This window comes from Pangasianodon hypophthalmus, chromosome 23 (genome assembly GCF_027358585.1).
Source record: "Pangasianodon hypophthalmus isolate fPanHyp1 chromosome 23, fPanHyp1.pri, whole genome shotgun sequence".
NCBI classification, from domain to species: Eukaryota; Metazoa; Chordata; class Actinopteri; order Siluriformes; family Pangasiidae; genus Pangasianodon; species Pangasianodon hypophthalmus.
In genome coordinates this window covers 8289457-8309251 of record NC_069732.1, presented here as the reverse complement: position 1 = coordinate 8309251, position 19795 = coordinate 8289457, and the positions used below count along the sequence as shown (strand labels likewise).

Sequence of the window (19795 nt, the reverse complement as noted above, 5' to 3'; positions counted from 1 at the left end):
CCTACAATACATGTCTTCAGACTAGGGGAGGAAATTGGAGTACCCGGAGGACACTCCCGAAGCACAGGGAGAACTCCATGCACACAGGGCGGAGGAGGGATTTAAACCCCAACCCATCAGGTGCGAGGCAACAGTGCTAACCACTAAGCCATCATGCCCCCCTGATTGATTGATTGACTTACTTGTTAAGGTTTAAATCCATTAGAGACATGTAAAGAAAGTACATGTAAGTACTTGAACTATGTAAGTATTTTGGAATGGCTGTACATGTATGTTTGTTTGTTTGTTTGTTTGTTTTTATTTTTTTGTCAAGGAACTGCAGACTGTGGAAACTCTGTGAAGGCTAGGATGTTCAGGGGTTCTGATGCCTCAACAAGTGACCTGTTGAGGCCCTGGCAGGTTAGCCTACAAAGGGGAATAAGTGAATAAGAGGGAGTGATTAAGGGGTGATAAAAAGTACATTGTGATAAAAGGGCATTTTAAATGTAACTCCAATTTGAGAGAATTAGTGCTGGTTCCATCATTGCCAACAGGTGGATCCAGACTGTCTATCTCAGTAAGTACTCCTGATTCTACTTTCCACACAAACTATACAGTTATTTTACAGTTGCCAAATACAAAATACAAATCTGACACCTCCAAATTTAGAAAACTGAATCATAACTATAAACCTGAGATTCCACACGTCACCTGATTATTAAAATGTCACCTCCCAGAAATGACTGAACTTCATGACTGTACTCTACTCCTGGATCTTAAATACTGTATATGACTGTTATAAGCACCTGTGTGCTCAGTTAGGTATAGTCTTTATTTGACTTAGATGCAGCTGAAACTTTGTTTTAACTGATATTGGAAAATTAGACCCTTATTTCAATCTAAACAGAACAGGTTATGTAACACTGTAGGTTATTTCTCTCATAATAGGTTATTTGTGTCAGGTGTGAACAAGTGAATAAGAGGGAGTGATAAGAGGGAGTAAGTCATGCCTTTTCATAATGGAAAGCATTTAAAATGTAAAAGTACATTTAAAATATAACTCTAATTTGAGCAAATTAGTTTAAAATAAAGCTATATTTGTATTTAGATATAATATTTATAGAAAATGCTACTTTTTTCATATAACTGGAAGGTCCTAAACAATTGGAAAATATGGTCCCTTGATGAGGAGGCAGGTCATCCATCTTCACCACAGAACAACAGACTGTTGTCTGGCATTCCTGCAGAGATAGATGCATTGTAAATTCATTGCCAGACCTTCATCAGAATAAAAATCTGACAAGGACATCTTTAACATTGTTGAACTCTGTTATTTTTGGATTATTTGAGACAGTAAAAAAACTTTGAGAATTCAGTATTTGGTGATGCAGTTAACATTATTCTGCCTTGTGCCTACACAATTGTCTTACCAACTCATGCCATCTACCATGAGGCCAAGGGTAACGCTCAACACGATACTACCACCACCATGCTTCACTGTCGGGATTGTGTTCTGATATATAATCCCAATTAAGTCAATTTCAGTTCCAGTTTGTAAAACTAAGTGTGGAGACGTTCAAGGGGGTAAATTCTGAGTTAATACTTTTTCTTTTACTCGAAGTCAAAAGCAATAACTCACTGCAGCTCCATTTTTCAACTATTGCACTGAATTGTTTTTGAAATTAATATGTTTTTTGATAATCAAAAACCCCTGAACTATTGGTTTAATTGTATTTACTTTGTGTTCCTGTTTGAGTTATACTGAGTAAGATAAGGGTGTGTTTAACTCGGTGTAAACACTGGTGTTTCTGCATATATGTGTGACTTCAAAAGGGTGGACAACCATCTCAATGAAAGTTTTTTCCCTATGAAATTTCCATCTTTCATTTTGGATATGAGAAGAATTGTGAATCTCAGAGAAAGTAGCGAGGCTACAAGAGAAAACACCAGAGATCTTGTAGGAGGAAAGGAAGGAAAGCCTGATTTTGGCTTTACGGAAGGGCAACTTACAATGATCCATTTGCATGACATTGAGGAGAGAGCTGCAGAAATTCCTGTCTGTGGCTGTATATGATCTGTATATGATTCTAACATGCATTTTCTCCATAGCATATGTTCAAAATAAACATATTATATTAAATCCAGAAGGCAAATGTTTCTCTGAATGAAAGGACATGTGAGTTAATTTGAATCCTATCCTTTCTTCTATCACACATCCAGACCTGACAGCTCTGCTTGTGAAAGATTTGTGTTAGAGATGTTTCTTAATTCACTATACACTGTAATGCTGCTGTACATGTGGATGACCACATGTGACATGTGAACTGTTAGAATCTTCGTTGTTGTACAGATATTTAGAGGACATAAACGGCTTATTTCACTACCATTATGTGCATCTTAAAACCATTGGGTAAAATTCCCTTTTGTTAAGATTTAATATTTATTAGTATATAAGTATGACCTATTGGATATTTAAATATGTTCTCATGCAACAATCTTTGATTGCTAGATGCTGCGTGGCATCCTTGTGTGTTCTTCTCTGTGATTCACTGCCATGCCATTACTCCATCTGAAGTCTCCGGCCTGCACCCCTCCCCGTGGGAAAGCTGGCCTTGTGTGACTGCGGTGGCCCAAGCTGGAAGCTGCGGTGGCAGCCCTGAATCTGCTGCTGCCAAAAGAATGTCAAGCCAGAGGAGATTCTCATACACACACACATACACACACACACAAGAGGGAGTCTAAACATACTGCAACATAAACACACAAGCACACACTCTCCTGCCCACATCCAGCATGCCACTTATCCAGCCCCGTGCTGCCTTGTGGATCCACGCTTCAGCCCTTACAGACACAGAGTCCCACCACAGCTGAGAACAAACACACACGCACATGCACACACACTGACATCTTATATGTGCAGGCATGCTCCTTTTGAAATATAAACTCCAAAAAAAAAAACCATAGTCAAACAAACAATAACCCCAAAACCAAAAACATGCATCCTTTCATGTATTCAAAAGGATCGTTTCAAATCACTCTAATGTGTTGCTCTTTGATGTTCAGACAAACACTTTAATTGCTCTTCTTGAGGGAACACCATGTAGCGGTACTGTTTGTTATACAGGACTCACTGTCAAAACCAGCATCATGCATTAATTGTTGGAGGAAAAAATAGCCCACATTATAAAGTCTTTGAGGAATAAACGATTGTGTTTCACTATGCTGGGTTGTTCATGTGATACACTCTTAATGTGACAGTAATGTGGGTTTTTATGGTACAAATATATATACTGTGAACTTGTGAACCTCTTAAGAACTGCTGCTGTAATCATAAAGACTTTCCTGTGCTCATCCCAGGACTCTTACTCACAATATGTTCATAACAAACATTCAATTTCCTTTCAACATATGTAGCACAGCTAGCAGCCTTCCTGGTGAGCTTGCTGAGACAGCATTGGCATTCCTGAGCATTCTGTGCTTTCCAACATCTTCCTCTCTGAGATGATCAACACTGAGACAATGGAAACAGACCTGATGCCTGTCTCTAGCTTCTAGAGGGCTCAGACATTGCCCATACAAACATGGGTCCTGTATTATCACTATTACTTCTCTTTTTCTTTCTGGAGCCAAACTGTGAATAGTGGGTGGACTTTTCCTGGAGAATGTTATGACTCACCACTAGGAACTTTATCTGAGGATAATCCACTCAGCTGGTCAGCAGTGAAACAGAACAGCACAGTGTGCCACAATGGTTGAGTCACTAATTTTACTATTCACCACTAAGAGAACCAGTAAGAGGGTAATCCACTCAGCTGACAATTCCATGACCCACCACTAAGAGCGCTACCAGAAACATTGCTGTACAGTTTTATGAGGCACTATTTACATTATATGCATCATAGCCAAGAAAAACAATGAATCTCAGTTACAACAACATTACGCAGATATTATTCACTGCAATTTATTAATTATTATTCAGATATTATTACATCTCTGACACATTAAGTTTGTTATATGTAGTATGACTTCACTATATATAGTATAACTATAACTATAGACACAGTAATGACACAGAAATTGCAAATAATTGATCAAGAAATAAAATAGATTAGATTAATTCATGTCTTCACGGTGACTTGTTCTCACTATCAAAGCACTCTGAGAAAAGATGTCCATGGTGATACAGTTTTTTTACATATACGTAACAGAGCACAGTGATGACAGAATAAACCGTACAGATCAGGATGAATCTAACCAAAGAGAGGACAAGTTAGAAAATGAATATCAGAAAACAGCTTTCCTGTCATTCCATTTTAGTGTTAAAAGAAAACAGAAAAACATGTTCATGTTCAATTTTAGAACTTAGAAAATAAAAAACAAAATTCAATATGTTAAGTATTACATGGACTTGTGGTCACCCTCGTTGGTCAGGTCATGGTTGGATAAATGATGTGACAAAACTGCTATTTCAATCCTTCTAAGATGGATGTCTAATGCTCTCAGTGATCCTTGTTTGATGGTCAGTGGAGCCCTGGAATGGAATGTAGTTACTTATTTCCAATAAGTATATTAGTGTTAAATGGTAATTTCACTGTATAAATTCACATTGAGCCATTGGTACAATGATACATTCATTAATGAATACAAAGACTAAGGTCTATCTAGTGAGTACACTGGTAAAGATTAGGCTATTAGTCATGACGTGAATGTTTCAAAACAGTGTGACACCCATGCGACAGACTGTTGTTATTAATGTTACTTTAACACTGATAACAGCTAGAGAATCAAATCTACATGTGTACTTAGTTGTTATGGCTTGGTTACCTTTCAAGTTTCAGATATCATTGAAAGTCACTGTCATTGTCAGTCAGACAACACTTTCATTCAGGCAACACAAACTGACAACAGTAACCAGGCAAGTGTGAGACTACTACAACACAGTTTGTGTCACAATTTACTTTACTGTCTGTGAAAAGAAATTTTGTTTCCCTTTTCACAATGGTTGGTGCAGCCAGATGCTGCACAACTTTATAGCATTCTGCTGACAGAAATGCAAGACAGCAGAAATGCAGACCAAAGAGTTTCACATACAGCCAATTCCCATTTTGGTAATGGAGACAAGCTCTCCATGAAACAACACAATCACATGACCAGTGAGGTCTCTCTACCTTTATGCCTATGCCACTAAGTGTTGGAGGAATTACGTCAGAGATTCTCAGCACAATATTTCAACACATAACTAACTACAAGTTGAATATTGTAGGATTTATATGGAATTATCAATGTAACTAGCAGATGAACTACACACCCAGGATCAAGGTCACAGCAAGGCCAAATATCTGAAGTAGTTTTTCTTCAGTAGCTTTCTCCCTGTTTGTCATATAGATATGCTACTTACACATTCATATTCAGGAACTCAAGGCCCATTTACTGATTATGTACAATTTTTGCTATTGGTCCATCCATCTCTCTGTCCGTACACAGTCGAGTGAGATTCTTGTTAGTATGATATCTCAAACTCAATAATATTCAAGTAAAGTAAAAATATGCCAAAAAAACTTAAATATAGTTAAGTACAATTACTCAAATATTTTCTACCCCTGTTAATAAGTTCTGAAACTTTGGTGAGTAATAGCAGAAGGCTGCCTCACTCATCTGTATGTACCCTAGTGCCTCTTATTTGTTCAGATATGGTGTATGTACATGCTGAGTGCAGTAGGGGGAGTGCTTTAGTCATCAGGCTGCTGGTCACTGTAGTGCAGATGATAATTTATTTCAGAAAGGCCTTCTGCTCCACTGCAGCTTACCTGATTGCACGAGTTACTTCAGCATCACTGCTGAGTGTGCTTTTAACCCCACATGCATTTATGTGAGCGACTGGTCAGTAAATGGTCTGGCATTACAGTATATGAGTATAGAAATGTGTTCTACTGTAAGTCTTTTTTTTGTCTGTAAGAAATGGTGTATATTACATAAGGAATAAAACAGAGTGTACTATTATAGAAAATTATAGAAAAAACACTTTCTGACTAATCAGATTTGAGAATTTAACAGCATTGTGGTGTAAATGACCTTATTGCAATTATCTAATACAGTTTAAGCAGATGTATGGACATTCTTTATGTTATATGGTGACAGCGGCTTTAAAATGTGAGTTAATTTGACTGAGGTAGTGGGGTATAAATATTGGGGTTGCACTAAGTTAGAGGTGTTTACATGGTAATAGGAAATGATGTTTGGTATTTACTGATTCATCTTAACCTAATCAGTGGCTTGTCCTGGCTGCTTCAAACTTATGAAAAACAGTATCATACAGCATAATTTTTTCAGTGCATCTGATCAGGAAATATAAAACAGTGATTCAATTCGAAGGCAAGTGGAAACTGTTAATATGATATATGGGCAAAAGTTCATGGACACCTGACCATCGCACCCATATGTTTGCCTTCGCCAAACTTTTGCCACAAAGTTGGAAGCACATAATTGTCTAGAATGTCTTTGTATGCTATAGCATTACAATTTCCCTTCAACGGAACTAAGGGGCCCAAATATGTTCCAGTATGACAATGCTAGTGTGCATAAAGTGAGGACATGGTCTGCCAAGACTGGTGTGGAAGAACTTGAATGGCCTGCACAGAGCCCCGACCTCAACCTCACTGAACATCTTTGGGATGAACTGGAACGGCGACTGCACCCCAGGCCTCCTCACCTGACATCAGTGCCTGACCTCGTTAATGATGTTGTGACTGAATGGACAAATCCCCACAGTCCCCAAAAAATATAGTGGTAAGCCTTCCCCGAAGAATGGAGGTTACTATAACAGCAAAGGGTGCACTAAATCTGGAATGAGATGTTCAACAAACACATATAGGTGTGATTAGTCAGGTGTCCACATACTGTTTCATACATGTTTGTAAAATCCCACCGGATCCTTTAACAAAACAGTGTATCTCCTGGAACAGTGAAAACTCTCTTCCTTTTCTATCCCCTTATCTCTTTCTTCTTCTTGCCTCCACACACAAGAAGTTTTATTAAAACACCAAATGCAGTGGGGCAGCTGTGTGTGCTCTCTCACTTATTCAAACACATTATAATGTGGGCCATTTTTTCCTTAAATGTATAAATGTCCTGTATAACAAGCAATGTCATTACATGGTATTCCCTCAAAACAAGCAACTAAAAAAGTGTGATCCTTTTGAATGCATGAAAGGATACATGTATTTGGTTTTGGGGTTATTGTTTGTTTGACTATGGTTTCTTTAAGAGTTTATATTTCAAAAGGACCATGTTTGCACATACTGTATACGGGATGTCAGTGTGTGTGTCTGTGCGTGTGTGTTTGTTCTCAGCTGTGGCGGGACTCTGTGTCTGTAAGGGCTGAAGCGTGGATCCACAAGGCATTACACAGGGCTGGACAAGTGGCATGCTGGATGTGGGCAGGAGAGTGTGTGCCTGTGCGTTTATGTGGCATAATTTTAGACTCTCTCTCGTGTGAGTGGTGTATGAGTGTGTGTTAGAGTGTGTGTATGAGAGTATCCTCTGGCTTGACACTCTTTTGGCTTGGGCCACTGTGGTCACACAAGGCCAGCTTTCCCACGGGGAGGGGTGCAGGCTGGAGACTTCAGATGGAGTAATGGCATGGCAGTGAATCACAGAGAAGAACACACAAGGATGCCACGCAGCATCTAGCAATCAAAGACTGGTGCATCTGAACATATTTAAATATCCAATAGGTCATACTTATATACTAATAAATATTAAATCTTAACAAAAGGAAATTTTACCTAATCGTATTAAGATGCACATAATGGTAGTGAAATAAGCCGTTTATGTCCTCTATGATTCTGCACAACAATGAAGATTCTAACAGTTCACATGTCACATGTGGTCATCCACATGTACAGCAGCATTACAGTGTATAGTGAATTAAGAAACATCTCTAACACAAATCTTTCACAAGCAGAGCTGTCAGGTCTGGATGTGTGATAGAAGAAAGGATAGGATTCGAATTATTTCACAGTCATATGTCAGAAAAACTCCTACAAACACAGAGAACTCTGTTTCCAAGAAAGGTTACCCTTTGCTACTTCCTCAGAGGTTCACAATTCTTCTCATATCCAAAATGAAAGATGTAAATTTCATAGGGAAAAAAGTTTATAGAGATGAGTTGTCCAGATAATTTAAAGAAAGAAGAAAAGGTTGCTAACCAACTTTAACTATATGTAGAAACACCAGTGTTTACACAAAAGTTAAATTCAAAAACTAACAAAATACAAATAAACCAATAGTTCAGGGAGTTTTATTATCTATCTATCTATCTATCTATCTATATATGTATATATGTATATATATATGTATATATCAAAAATATAATGCAATAGCTGCATTGAATTTACTTGGGATTATATATCAGAACACAATCCCCACAATGAAGCATGATGATGGTAGTATCATGTTGAGAGTTACCCTTCGCCTCTTGGTTTTTTTTATTATTATTATCTCAGATAATTCAAAAATAACAGAGTTCAACAATGTCAAAGGTGTCCATGTCAGATTTTTATTCTGATGAAGGTCAGGCTAGAAATGTAACGATGCATCTATTTGCCAGACAGCAGTCTGTTGTTCCGTGGTGAAGATGGATGACCTGCCTCTTCATCAAGGGACCATATTTTCCAATTGTTTAGGACCTTCCAGTTATATGAGCTTCCCAGTGCCTAAGCTGAATGAACATCAAACCATATTGGATGCATCATAATTTATCTTGCATTGAAGTCTCATTCATTTGTGCTCTTGCAAAATAAATAATACATTTGTTACCAGGCAAAGTGGCTACAGTCCCACCCACAGGACTAATAATTGGCTCTAAAGGATTGTGATTTCAAAGCTCAAAGTTCACCTAGATAACGTCAGTGTGAAAAGAAAGTAACCACTACCAGAAGCAAATTCACATTTTTCATGTCTCACATCCTTTTCCCTTTAGTGTATTTGCTTTTCCATAGGTACAATATGACCACTACTTTAGCTGAAAAAGCAGAAAAGTATCCTTATCAGGTATATCCCTTATCACCGTAGCAAGGAGTCACAAATCATAAAGAATAAGGCTAAACTGTTGGCACCTCTGGCATAGGGATATGGTTATATATTGTTATATAATTGTTTCTGGATTAAGCCATCCCTTACCATTTGCTATCACATTCCTAATCCAGGGTATATAGTAGGAAACACGGGTGTACACTCCAGGTTTGTTTGGCCTTGCACAGCTCACTCCCCAGCTGGTTATTCCTGTTAGATACCAGGTGTTCTCATCTTCACACACCAGTGGACCTCCAGAATCCCCCTGCCAGTCAGAGAATACAGCCAAGCAGCAGTTATGCTTACCACAAAATACTGTGGCTGTAAAAAGACTTGAACCTCCTATTTTTCCCCCACATGCTGTTTTGTTACAACAAGGAAATATAATATATTTGTTGGAAAAATATTGCTATTATCCACAGTAGTGAATAAAATCTAATAACGGTGTAACAAGCTATTAAGCAGTTGCTAATAGTTGCTGGTTAGCATTAGCTTGTTCAAGTAGACATTGGTCCAATAAGCTATGGGTAATTTACTGGTTATCTGCAACATTTAGCTTTGAATTTACTGCACAAACTGTAACATTAATGCATTTGGGTTCCATACTGCAAAATTGTAATAAAATAAAAAAATCAAGGTTGGTGGCAGTAGGTAACATTGCCACCTCAGAGCTCCAGAGTTTTCCTCCTACAAAAACAAGGTAGTAGGTTGACTGCAGATAAATTATTAAAAAGTCCAAGGTTTTGAGTCTATACATTTAAAGCCCTGACAATAATCCAGACAATAAAAGGTTATAAAATTAAATTAATACGGCCAGCAGTGATTGAGGGCTACTGATAAGAAGGTCATAAGGAAAGGCTCTTATCTATCAACTGCTCAGCTTAACTGTATTTTGGACAAAAAGTGACTACCAAATGCAGAAATGTAACCAAAAGCAAGATAAGAATTTAGTTCTTTTTATACAGGCCCAAAAACAAGTCACAAATATAATGTGTACCAAAGACAGAACTTACTTCACAGGTGTCTATGACACCCTCAGGATACCCTGCACACAAATTAGAGGGAAAAACTTTATAAGGCGTCACATCTTCGGACAGCATTTTTGCGCACACCTCTGGACTCATGAGAGGAACCTGGGCTTTCTGCAGTATATCTGGGTATGAGTCTGCAACATACAGGACAGTAAGGACAGAGCCATGCAGATTCATAAGTACACTGTACTCAAGTGTACACTGCTTTCAGTTGTTCGCTACCTGAACTAAGCCTTCCCCATCCAGTCACTGTGCATTTTTTTCCAAGAAATGTGGCTTCCTTTCCTGCTTTCATCAGACAGACTGGCCCTACAATATCTGATAATTGCAGGTAAATCAGGATTATTTATATTACTATATCTTAGAATGATTATCATAATCATACACCAAATGATGATTTAATGCTTCTAAAATATATTATTATATTATAGATAATATATTAAATACACTTACTATTGAATGTGATTGGTTTCTTGATTTTTATCAGGGCAACATCATTTTGTGCACTGTTTTTATTGTAGTTAGGATGTATAATGAAGTTTTCCAGACCATACTCTGTACCACCTTCTGATAGCTTAGTTAGTCCAGCCCGAACAGAAAACTGTGTGTATGGCCTACATTTTATTGTTTAAAAATTCAATCATAGTAATTATTACAATTTATGTACATTCATGTAATGTTTGTATGTAGTATAGTAATGAATTCATAACAGTTATTATTATTATTATTATTATTATTATTATTATTATTATTATTATTATTATTATTATTATTATTATTGAAATAAGGGTCTAATTTTCCAATATCAGTTAAAACAAAGTTTTAGCTGCATCTAAGTCAAATAAAGACTATACCTAACTGAACACACAGGTGCTTATAACAGTCATATACAGTATTTAAGATCCAATAGTACAGTAAATTACATTCAGTCATTTCTGTGAGGTGACATTTTAATAATCAGGTGACGTGTTGGACTCTCAGGTTTATAGTTATGATTCAGTGTTTTGAATTTGGTGGTTTCAGATTTGCATTTTGTATTTGGCATCTGTAAAATAACTGTATATTTTGTGTGGAATGTTGAATGAGGAATGTCTGAGTACTTACTGAGATAGACAGTGTGCTGCAGTCAGAATCCATCTATTGGCAATGATGGAACCACCACAGATGTGTTTTTTTCCCCTTTGCAGGCTAACCTGCCAGGGCCAGTCACCTGTTGAGGCATCAGAACCTCCAAAAATCCTAGACTTCACATCACCAGACTTTCCACAGTCTGCAGTTCCTTCAAAAAGAAAGAAAGAAAGAAACAAATAAAAAAAATGGAATCAAATTTAAAAAAAAACATACATGTACCCCATTCCAAAATATGTATATAGTTCATGTATTTTGTGTAAATGTCTTTGACTTTTTCATTAAATGAATTTAAACTTTCTAAAGTGAGTGAGTGAGAGAGTGAGTAAGCAAGCAAATAAGTAAAAAACAAACAAATAAATAAATAGGGTGAATTCAGGCATATTGGGACATCAAGTAAATTGAGATAGTTAAACTTCGCAATGTTTATTGTCTTGCCTGAAAAGTGAAAGCCAAAACTTTTGATTCTTAGTCCTTGCAGTGGAACCACTGATTAGAAATAACATGATTTAATTCATGTGGCATCATATAAGGGGGAGTGTTCAGCATCAAACAAGAAGCTGACCTCAAAAGTGCTGAGGGAGGAAAAAATGACATGCTTTGGCTAGGTTTTGTTCACAAGGTTATAAAATTGTAATGGCTAATATATTACACATATTTATGCTGCATATACAAAATACTCATTAGTGGATGCACAAAACACCTCACAACTATGGCTAAATGATGCATTGATGGGTTTTATGTGCATTAAGTGGTGTTGATATAAAGCATCTTAATAAGCAGGTGAATAATGCAGACTGAGAAAAATAAAATGTTACTTAGGCTACTACTGAGTATGCAGAGAGTGGTACTTAGTTTACTGTGTTCGTATTTTAGAGTTTGTTTATTTATTTATTTATTTATTTCTATTTTAAAATCCAGTGTTATGCTGCAACTGCAAGAAATACAGTACTGTGCAAAAGTCTTAGACACCCTATTTTTTTTAGTACAAACTTTGTTATAGATTTTTATTTTATGACTTCTACATTATTGATTCAGTACAAAAACGTTTTAGATTTCCAAACATTAGTTTTCCAGTACAAAATTAAATGTTACAGAAAAATGTTTGTATGTCAGTGAAGAAAGCAGCATATTACATAAGAGACACTTTTCAGACAGAATAAACATTATGAAGGCTGCTGGGTTTTGCTGCAAAAATAAGAAGCAAGTGTGACAGTCAAAGTCTCCAGAAGAACTGTGGCTGCTTCTGCAAGATGCTCAGTAACACTTACAGCTCATTTCCTTATAAAACTGCACACATTGGACCTGAGACTACTATTTTTTTTTAAAAGCGAAGGATTGTCACACCAAATATTGACTTTGTTTCATTTATAACTGTTTACTGCTCTTTATATTATTTTTTAAATGTAGAAACATTTAGTTTCATTATTTTTGAAGGCATCTTTGCTCTACAGCATTTCTTTGCATGTGCCTTACTTTAGAACCCATTAGAGGGACCCTCTTATCCTTAGGGATTTGAAGTCAGTTTTCCAAAATGAATTTACTACAAATGTCTAGAAATAGGTTTAATAATATTATTAAATATTATTATTATTATAAATATTATTATTAATATTATTATTTTGTTTTTTTATTTTTACTCGCCCAACCTAAAAGATTTCAGTTTGTTTTTCAGATGAGTTGTACAGATTATAGGTCACATTAAAGGTGGAAAAAGTTCTGAAATGATTTATCTTGGTCTCATTTTTTACATCACCAGAAACCTGGCATTTTAACAGGGGTGTGTAGACTTTTTATATCCACTGTATCTTCTGGGGCCCCAACCTGACCCAGGCCCAAGAAAACTTCCCTGGTCACCCCCATAATGGCTGGACTCGACTATGTTTTACCTTGTTTAATACACCTTATGTTACTCATTAGCAAATTCACAAGCCCTTCATGGACTGAATGTGGCATGGAAATCTCTGTAGCAGTGTGGAAGTCTCTATAGTGGTGTGGTGCAATGGCAAAGGGACTACAGCCAGAATTGGTCATTAATTATATTGTAAAGGAGAAAAAAACATATTTAGGAATAGTTAATTTAGGTATTGACATCTTAATACATTTCAGCCATATAGTTGAGCAAAACAGCTCCCTGGCATTCCTAAGATCTGAACCCACACTCTTCTGTTAACCTGCACAAAACATTAATTTTTGAGCTATCACTACATCTAAAGTTGATACATCCATTTTTTCAAGTGGTCAAATATCTAAAACCATTACTTATTTGTAATTTAACTTGCAGCTGAGTTACTTCCGTTTTGTGTAATTTCCTGTCAAAATATAAGAAAATTAGTATGAATCATTTTGCCCATTTTTGTACCACTTAAACCAACAAACCAAGGTGGGCAGTAGATTCATCTTCACCAGTAATACAGTTCCTCAGAGAGAAGCCAGATACCACACCATGCATATACACCACCTTTTTAGGACTGGGCAAAATCATGACCTGCTTCATGTAGCATCTATGCCTGGAATAATGAAAATACTTAAAGTGCATGTGTACAAACAGACCAACACATTCACAAATAGATAAATCAGTTATTTTCCTAAGTTAGTAGGGAAATTAATAGGGTTATATTAATATTCTCAATTTTATCTTGTGCTACCTAATCAGGTTATTGTTTTCAACTGAGCTTTTTTTATACGCACTACAATACATATATTATATATTTACCTGATGCTCTTATCATGGAAAGATGATAGGACATAAGTGTAAAATTGGCAGTATGGGTCTGCTGTGCACATTTCTCTACAGGTTTCTGATGTGTTCGTTAGAACATAACGGTTATCATAGCCAAAGAAGTCAAAACTTTCATAGCGTGTTGTTGCCCAAACTAGGGGAGAAAAAAGGATAAAGTAAGAAAAGACACAAAGCAAAATAAATGAAACTGTACAACTTTAGCATGCTCAAGTAGAAAAAAGTCAAACCATTTGACAGCTTGCAGTTTCGTGCTGGAAATCCAGAATAAATATCTTGTACTCTAGCAGGCACCAGCTGGGTTACATCTTGCTTATACTTCAGGTAGCAACGCATATTGTACCTGTAGGGAAAATCAGTTTTAAAATATTTAGGATATCTAAATATAGATTTTCTTTTCAGAATCAGAATCATTTTTATTCATCATATACATTTACATATATTAGGAATTTTCAGTCACAACACAATACATTCAACATATATACATATGAAACCAGTTTCCTAAAACATAACAAAATATATAAACATAAAAAAAAATTTCGTCCAAAGTCAGTTTATAAATCCATTGACCTTATCATTAACATTGATGGAATTTGATGGAATAAAAAACCCATCCCTTTAGTTTGAAAACATTTGACTCCTTCCTTAACTCCTTATTTAATCTCTGAAAATGAATCATCTTTGGGTTCCATAGTATCCAGTGTGTTTTTATAAGATGACCAAGGCCCTCTTGACTGCACCAAAGTGAGATTAGCATACATGTAGATCCATATGTAAATTCATATTCTCTGAGGTGTAGAGGACAGGTTGACTGAGTGATCAGTGATGGTCAGGGGCATGTTTAAATATATATTTAAAAAAATGGGGAGAAAAGAGGAAAAGAGCCAGAGATGAGGGGGAACCAGGTTCATGCATTAACTCCAAACCAGTTAGTAGTAATTTTCTTTTCACCTTAATTTAAGCTTCAGTTTAATATCTGTACCATTAACTGTTCCATAAAATTTGACAAGGACAAATTTAGCCTATTTGGATGCAGTTAGTTTTGGCACTTACCAGGTATTACTTGTAGTATGTTTTGAAGTTGTATATGAAAAATGGGTGCAGCGGGGATGCGTGCTACACAGAAAATGACAGTGTTGAGGTGAAGCAGCACGGATGTCCTCAAAGTCATTTCCCAGGTAGTCTGTGTTGGCAAGGAACTCCTCATTACATTCTGGAGAAAGGATAATGATTACTAAAATTCTGATATTAATTTCAACAATTAAGAATTATATACCAACACATACCATGAGCGATATCATTTACCTTTTTCAGTTCCCTCAGCCTTAGCATACAATGAATCTGAAAAGCCTGTTGTAAAACCAGGTGTGTGATGGATTTCTGGTGGTATTGGAACAGTCCAACTGTACTTTAAAAAGCATTGTTTCCTGCACAGACAACAGCAACTTTAACTAGTAAAAATGCACCAGGACACACACAGTGTGCAGTATTCAGAGTTACGTGCATGTAATGAAGAGTACTTGCGATTTTGGCCTTGACCTTCATCAAAGTTTTTTGCACAATATCCACTCAGTAGCTTATTGATGGGAAGTCCAACTCATTTCAGTGAGTCGGCTCAGTAATAAGAGCTGACTCTTTCTGCTCCCCTTTTTTTTCTCTAAATAGTTTGCAGTATTTTGACCAGCAATTTTTTCCACTGCCTAAGTATGACTGAAATTGTTCCACAAAATTTTTCTCTTATAATTAACAAAATAATATTATTATCTCAGGCCATTACTGCTCAAGTCACAAGCAGTATGAAATCCAGTGACAAAATTGGACTATTTGCTGTAACAACAAAATTCCATATTGAAATTCAAGTTTAGATAATGTTCCCCACTTAATTTAGAGGTATCTTTTGCACTTAAATTGCAAGTGCAAGTGATTTTAAAACAGTGCTTCCTTTTACCTTGTCTTTGCATCTGGAAAGGTCTCTGTTGTGAATGAAAAAAACTTGCAGTCTGGATCACTGGTGCATTGCTTCTGGCAGTCATCAGAAGTATTTAAGGTCAACTGGAGATAGTCTGATCCTGTGAAATCTACATCCTGATATATAGATGGCAGACAGGCATCTGAGGAGATTAAAAAATTAATTGATTTTTAAATTATAAGTATTAAAGGCACATATGACATTTTACATGTAGCATAGGGGCTTTATTAGCTCTGGTTTACAATACAAAACATCTGGAATACAAATACAAAACAGTTGGCTGTCTGGCTTTAATAGCACACAAGGACTCACAAACCAAAATAATGTTGAGAAAAATTTTAAGAAACATGTTGGAACTTGCCTTTTTTATACTCTGAGCTGAGCGAGAAGCCTGAGGTCACACCCTTCAAGTCTAGAACCTGAGATGGAAGTCCGGAGGCTGTGTGCTTCAGGTAGCAGTAGAATTTCCTTTAAAGGTAAGTATTCACTTTTGACACTCATCAAGTACATTTACCTATAAATATGAGGCAATTACTGCACTGTCTGTTTAAATTTGGAATCCACATTAACACCATGCAGGATATTTTTAATGGATTATGTTACTTCCACCTGCTGATTTAAAAGTCAAATATTTAAAGTCAAATAATAGTTAAATATAAGTGAAGTACAGCATACAGCCCTACTCATTGTTCTCAGTGGATGGTTGTGTTCAAAATAATGGTTATGTTTAAATTAGTTAATCAGTAACACCAATAAGAAGGACCCAGTTACATGATGATGACATTTTAATAAATCAATTCAGCAGAAAATAGTTATTGAAATAATACTGAGATTTTAAAATAGATTTTAAAATATATTTTCATGTAGAGAGCTCTAATACAATGTGGCAGATGATTTACAACATTTTCATTGCCATTTCAATCACAAATTTATTATTTTGATTATACTATTTTTTTTTTACTCTTTTGAAATAGTTATGGACACAAATTTTCCCTGAAGTATGCACCATCAGTTTTCACTCCAGCTTTTTTCCATTTTTCATGGTAGAAAGGTCAGTAAACTTTATATATTTTCCAAGATAAATGGGAGCTTTGCTTGTAACGACAGTATAAAAACTATAAATAGACAAATTAAATAGTCTAACCTGTTGTCTTTGCTCCAATCAGCTTGGATAAATGTGAAGAATAAACAGGAATGGTGCTGTGTGCAGGCGAGCTGACAGTGCTGGGCATCTGGGGAGTAAATCTGCAGAACATCATCTCCACGGAAGTCCACATCCACCTTCAGCTCTTGGCCTGCAGAAAGCCCAACAATGCGGAATATTTGCACAATCTATTTGTAATTGCATAATAATTCATACATAGTTAAAATAAGTAAACCCAGTTTAATCCATCAGCTCCACAAAGTAAAAGCATTAGAGCACTAAACAATGTGCAATATACAAGATAAATCACTTCTGTATTTTGTAGTATTAAATGACTAATTTTAATATAATTAATAACCCTTTACTAATAACCCTACCTTTACTGAAAGAACCTGGGAAAACAGACACCAGCACAATCAACAAATACACTCTCATCTTCTCTTGAAATACATTCACTGCATCTGCTTTACACATAATGAGCCACGGTTAAGACAGTGTCCGGAATTGAAGGTATACAAAGTTCAAAGTACCTATGTAAAAATAAATATGCTACTCACTGTTAGGTAACAGAAGTCAGTGAACTATATAATAATAATTAAACCAACTACGATCAAAGTTGCAGACTTCCTTCAGGCACACCGTCCAAATAGTTAGAGTGCATGGAACGTGGGTCTGCTTGTAGATCTGGAGACTTGAAGACCCCAAAATCTATGGTCAGATGAAACAAAAATAGAGTTTTTTGACACTCAAGGTGGGTTTTGGCATAAAAAAGATGCTTCAGTGGAATAGAACCTAAAGCTCTGAGAAACTTGTTAAGATACAAAGCGTGGACTCCATGAAGTACCAGGAAATTAAAAATCTGGCTGCCTCTGCCAAGAAGGTAGAACTAAGTTGTGGTTGGATCTTCCAGCAGGACAATGATCCAAAACCTACAAATCCACAAATTCTTCAATGACCATAGAACCATCGCAAACATGTGAGGTGAGATGAAACTTCCACTAAAGAGGACCTATGACCCTGGAAGGTCTGGAGAGGTTCGATGTTAAGGAGTGGTCTCCGATTCCTTACTCTTTATTCTCCAATCTCATCGAGCATTAAAGCAGAAGCTTCCGTGCTCTTATGTTGGCAAGGGGTCGGATTTGTAAAAAATATGTATATATTTTTGATAAGGGTTTTTTTTATACTTGGAATAAATTTACATTAATTAAAGGTTATGTTTCTCTTCTATTTTCAGTTTGAGATTAAGCTAATTAACCATAAAGACATTTTGCATGAACTCTTTTTTTTACTCATTCTATACAGATAATTCAAAAATAATGTTAGCATCCCTGGTTACTCAAAACACACTGAAAAAAAAAGATTCAGTGTTTCAGTAAATATGACAAAAACAAATCTGTGATTTTTTTTTTACACAAAAAGCAAATTATTAGAATTACTTAAATACTTTAAGTTCTGTGCTAAATCAATTCATGTAGGGTCCCTGAAGGACTAGTGGTCAGGCCACAGCACTCTCACCACTGTCCGCGCTGGATTCCCGGCCAGGGGAACGCATGCAACAGTGTGCTCTCAGTGCCGGTCACAAGCCCAGATAAAACTGGTCAGGAAGTGCATCCGACATAAAAACTGTGCCAAATCAAATACGCTGACCAAAGATCTGTGGTGGTGACCCCTAACAGGAGCAGCTGAAAGAGGAACAACAACTAAATCAATTCATGTAAATATGTAGCTAAAATACAAAGTATATATTTTACTTACTTTACTGGGTTAAATTTAATATGATTTTGCAAGTGCTCACAAAACTAGAAAAAAAAAGAAGTAATGTTTATTTGAACCGATTTCATACTAAAGTGGGTGTGTGATTTTTGAACTTGATTTGCATAAATACTCACAGATGATTTAATTTTGAGCATTATGGATAGGTTGTTGTCAATATTTATTTAAAACATGTTTCATTATATTTACTAAGATTTCTTGTGTGAAAACCGTTACCAGATTTTTCCTAAGGAAATTTCACTCCAACATTTTTCAGTGCAGCTCCTTACTCTTCTGTCCCTAAAGTGAGGTGGCAAATTTACTTTCACGTTTGTATCTTGTATCAGACACAGCAATACAAAGCTCAAATTGTGCAAATACATACACCACCCACTGATTGGAAAATAGGAGCTACTCAACTGTGTAATAATAATTAAAACAAACACTAGTTAGAAACAAAATGCACATAATTTCCTTTGAATTTAAAATTAAAAAACAATTATAATGATTTTTTTTGTAATTGTCATCATAATTTCTCATTGCCAAAAGCATCTTTTTCACCTTCAGTCCTTTACCTCAGGCATATAAAATCCATATCTCTGATCTCTGCTCAATTTATATATACATATACATTATACGTGTGTGTGTGTGTGTGTGTGTTTCAATAGTTCAAGCTTTGAAAATTGAAACATGCATAACCACAACTCAAATGCGTAACCTGAACAAGAGAAGAATCATGTATGTGTACATACAAGCAATTTGTTTCAATAAATTCAATCATGACACTGAGTTCAAAAGTTCAAGATTTAGAATAAAAATGTGCATAACCACAACTGAAAAGGGTAACCTGACTGGGAGAGGAATGTGTACATACAGTCAGGTTGTTTCAGTAAACACAAACACAACATTAGTTATTATATACTGGTTTATTTAAGTCATCATGGCAATGCAGACATTGATCATGATTGCATGCAACACTG

At 36.0% G+C, this 19795-nt stretch overlaps 1 protein-coding gene across 1 annotated transcript in view; it reads right to left on the bottom strand.

Moving 5' to 3' along the window:
• Positions 1–8513: 8513 nt before the first annotated feature.
• LOC113536074 (uncharacterized) overlaps positions 8514–19795 on the bottom strand; it is a 30698-nt gene continuing 19416 nt past the window's right edge. The window contains exons 27-42 of the mRNA XM_053228689.1: positions 17703–17771; positions 17441–17455; positions 17064–17214; positions 16281–16387; positions 15899–16061; positions 15256–15377; positions 15004–15163; positions 14181–14293; positions 13927–14086; positions 13590–13720; positions 11187–11361; positions 10536–10696; positions 10305–10400; positions 10065–10216; positions 9160–9316; positions 8514–8698 (exon numbers count right to left, since the gene is read on the bottom strand). Coding sequence (XP_053084664.1) covers positions 8694–8698; positions 9160–9316; positions 10065–10216; positions 10305–10400; positions 10536–10696; positions 11187–11361; positions 13590–13720; positions 13927–14086; positions 14181–14293; positions 15004–15163; positions 15256–15377; positions 15899–16061; positions 16281–16387; positions 17064–17214; positions 17441–17455; positions 17703–17771 — 1937 coding nt within the window. The 3' untranslated portion in view covers positions 8514–8693. The remainder of the gene's footprint in view (positions 8699–9159; positions 9317–10064; positions 10217–10304; positions 10401–10535; positions 10697–11186; positions 11362–13589; positions 13721–13926; positions 14087–14180; positions 14294–15003; positions 15164–15255; positions 15378–15898; positions 16062–16280; positions 16388–17063; positions 17215–17440; positions 17456–17702; positions 17772–19795) is intronic.